The 1,565-nt window shown below is 42.1% G+C and overlaps 1 protein-coding gene across 1 annotated transcript in view; it reads left to right on the top strand.

Moving 5' to 3' along the window:
* Window positions 1-355: 355 nt before the first annotated feature.
* Window positions 356-1,565, top strand: part of LOC117106271 (4-trimethylaminobutyraldehyde dehydrogenase A-like) — a 17,534-nt gene continuing 16,324 nt past the window's right edge. The window contains exon 1 of the mRNA XM_033247631.1: window positions 356-518. Coding sequence (XP_033103522.1) covers window positions 356-518 — 163 coding nt within the window. The remainder of the gene's footprint in view (window positions 519-1,565) is intronic.

Here is a 1,565-nt window from a genome sequence, read left to right as displayed (position 1 = left end):
AACTTTTACCTATCTACACTTTATAACAGGAGGTACTAGGCTGCTGCTGTTGTTGTAGATAATATACTAACATTTAATAACATCCAAGAACGTCGCAGTTAGTTACACAGTGACGTATATCACATAAGTCCGTGAGATTTCATAAGCCTACCGTAGGTAAACATAGAAAGAGCAATAATAGTAAAACTCGAGCGTCACGACATTGCGAAGTGTCTGCTCTTGTTCCTCGTATCGGACTCACTCGAGTCAATCCGAGATGGCCCGAGTGAAGTTTCATGCAAATGTTTCGTACGGAAAAAAAAATCGCGTACCGAATCCCGATAGAGTATCGCGGCAGCCTACATAAAGTGCAAAGATGTTATGTCCTAAGTTAACTTGTATGCTTAGGCCTAGGCCTAGGACCAGACGGTTTTCTACAGCAATATTGAGTCAACCTCTGAATTTCATTAATGGGACACGCTCTATACCAACAAGTCACAACGAAACTGAAAACATCACAGTCTTTAACCCAGCAAAAGGTTTGCGCTTACGTAATCATTTTAACTAGGCCTAGGCATCTAGCCCTCTAGGCCTACCCTAGCCCTACTAGGCCCAATTATTAATTATATTTATTAAGGGTGACCTCCTATCTGTCAAGCAAGGCCAAGGGCCCGGCACGGTAGTTGGCTGTTCCTAAGCTGGTTTACAATGTGATATTAGCAGTGGTGGCGGCGCCAGCGTCTGAAATCTTGGGTGGCGGGGTTGGGGAGGGGAAGTAAGGGGAGGAGGGGTGGGGAGGGGAAAGGTAAAATGTTAAGGGGATGAATTTGCTGGGGTGGACTCAAAATGTCTCGAAAGTGGTTGGGAGGGTTGGGGGGAAGCCCCCGAAAAATATGACAGTTTAGGGTTTCACTGGTCAGAGGATTACAACAGTATTATAATTCTAGATGCAGGGTTCCCGGAATGCCGCAAAGCGTGTGCAAAGCATAAGTCAGAGTCAGAAGTGGAACGTGAATTTCGATTTGGTTTCGTAGTCAGATTTTCGAGAAAAACTTCAGCTACCCGTATTTCTCGACTGAGAAGTCAATGGGAGCTGTAATTTGTATAGCAAGGAGATGGTGCTACCCTTAATTTGTATTAAGGGAATTTACGGCCACCTTGTAGTTAATAATATTTTGGTTTTTATAATAGAAAATTTTTATTTTTTGGTGACGTCACACTCACACTATAGTTTGTATGCATATGTCATAAGCTAGAATACGTCACCTTTTCCTGGTAAGGCAAACTTTCTCGGCATGCTTTTTTCATGGATAAACAAACACCACTGCTTTGCACATGAATGCCTTGCCTAGAGGGCTACAAGAGCCGCATAGTTAGCATATTTAAACAAGGTACGTCTGCAACTGAATTAACCCCAGTTAATTTTTTTTTTCTTATTTTCATTTATTTCTTTTGAAAGTGTACTTTCTATCACATATAATTATTGCACTGTCTACTTAGGCCTATGCGTATTATTATGCTTCATCGCCCCCCGCTATACACAGTACCTGTCTCTTATACACATCTAGATGTGTATAAGAGACAGG

Source organism: Anneissia japonica, unplaced genomic scaffold, assembly GCF_011630105.1.
Source record: "Anneissia japonica isolate Jap-2015-1 unplaced genomic scaffold, ASM1163010v1 scaffold1356_len1145284_cov175, whole genome shotgun sequence".
Classification (NCBI taxonomy): domain Eukaryota; kingdom Metazoa; phylum Echinodermata; class Crinoidea; order Comatulida; family Comatulidae; genus Anneissia; species Anneissia japonica.
Note: the sequence above shows the minus strand (reverse complement) of the source record. Positions and strands in the feature narration are given on the sequence as shown.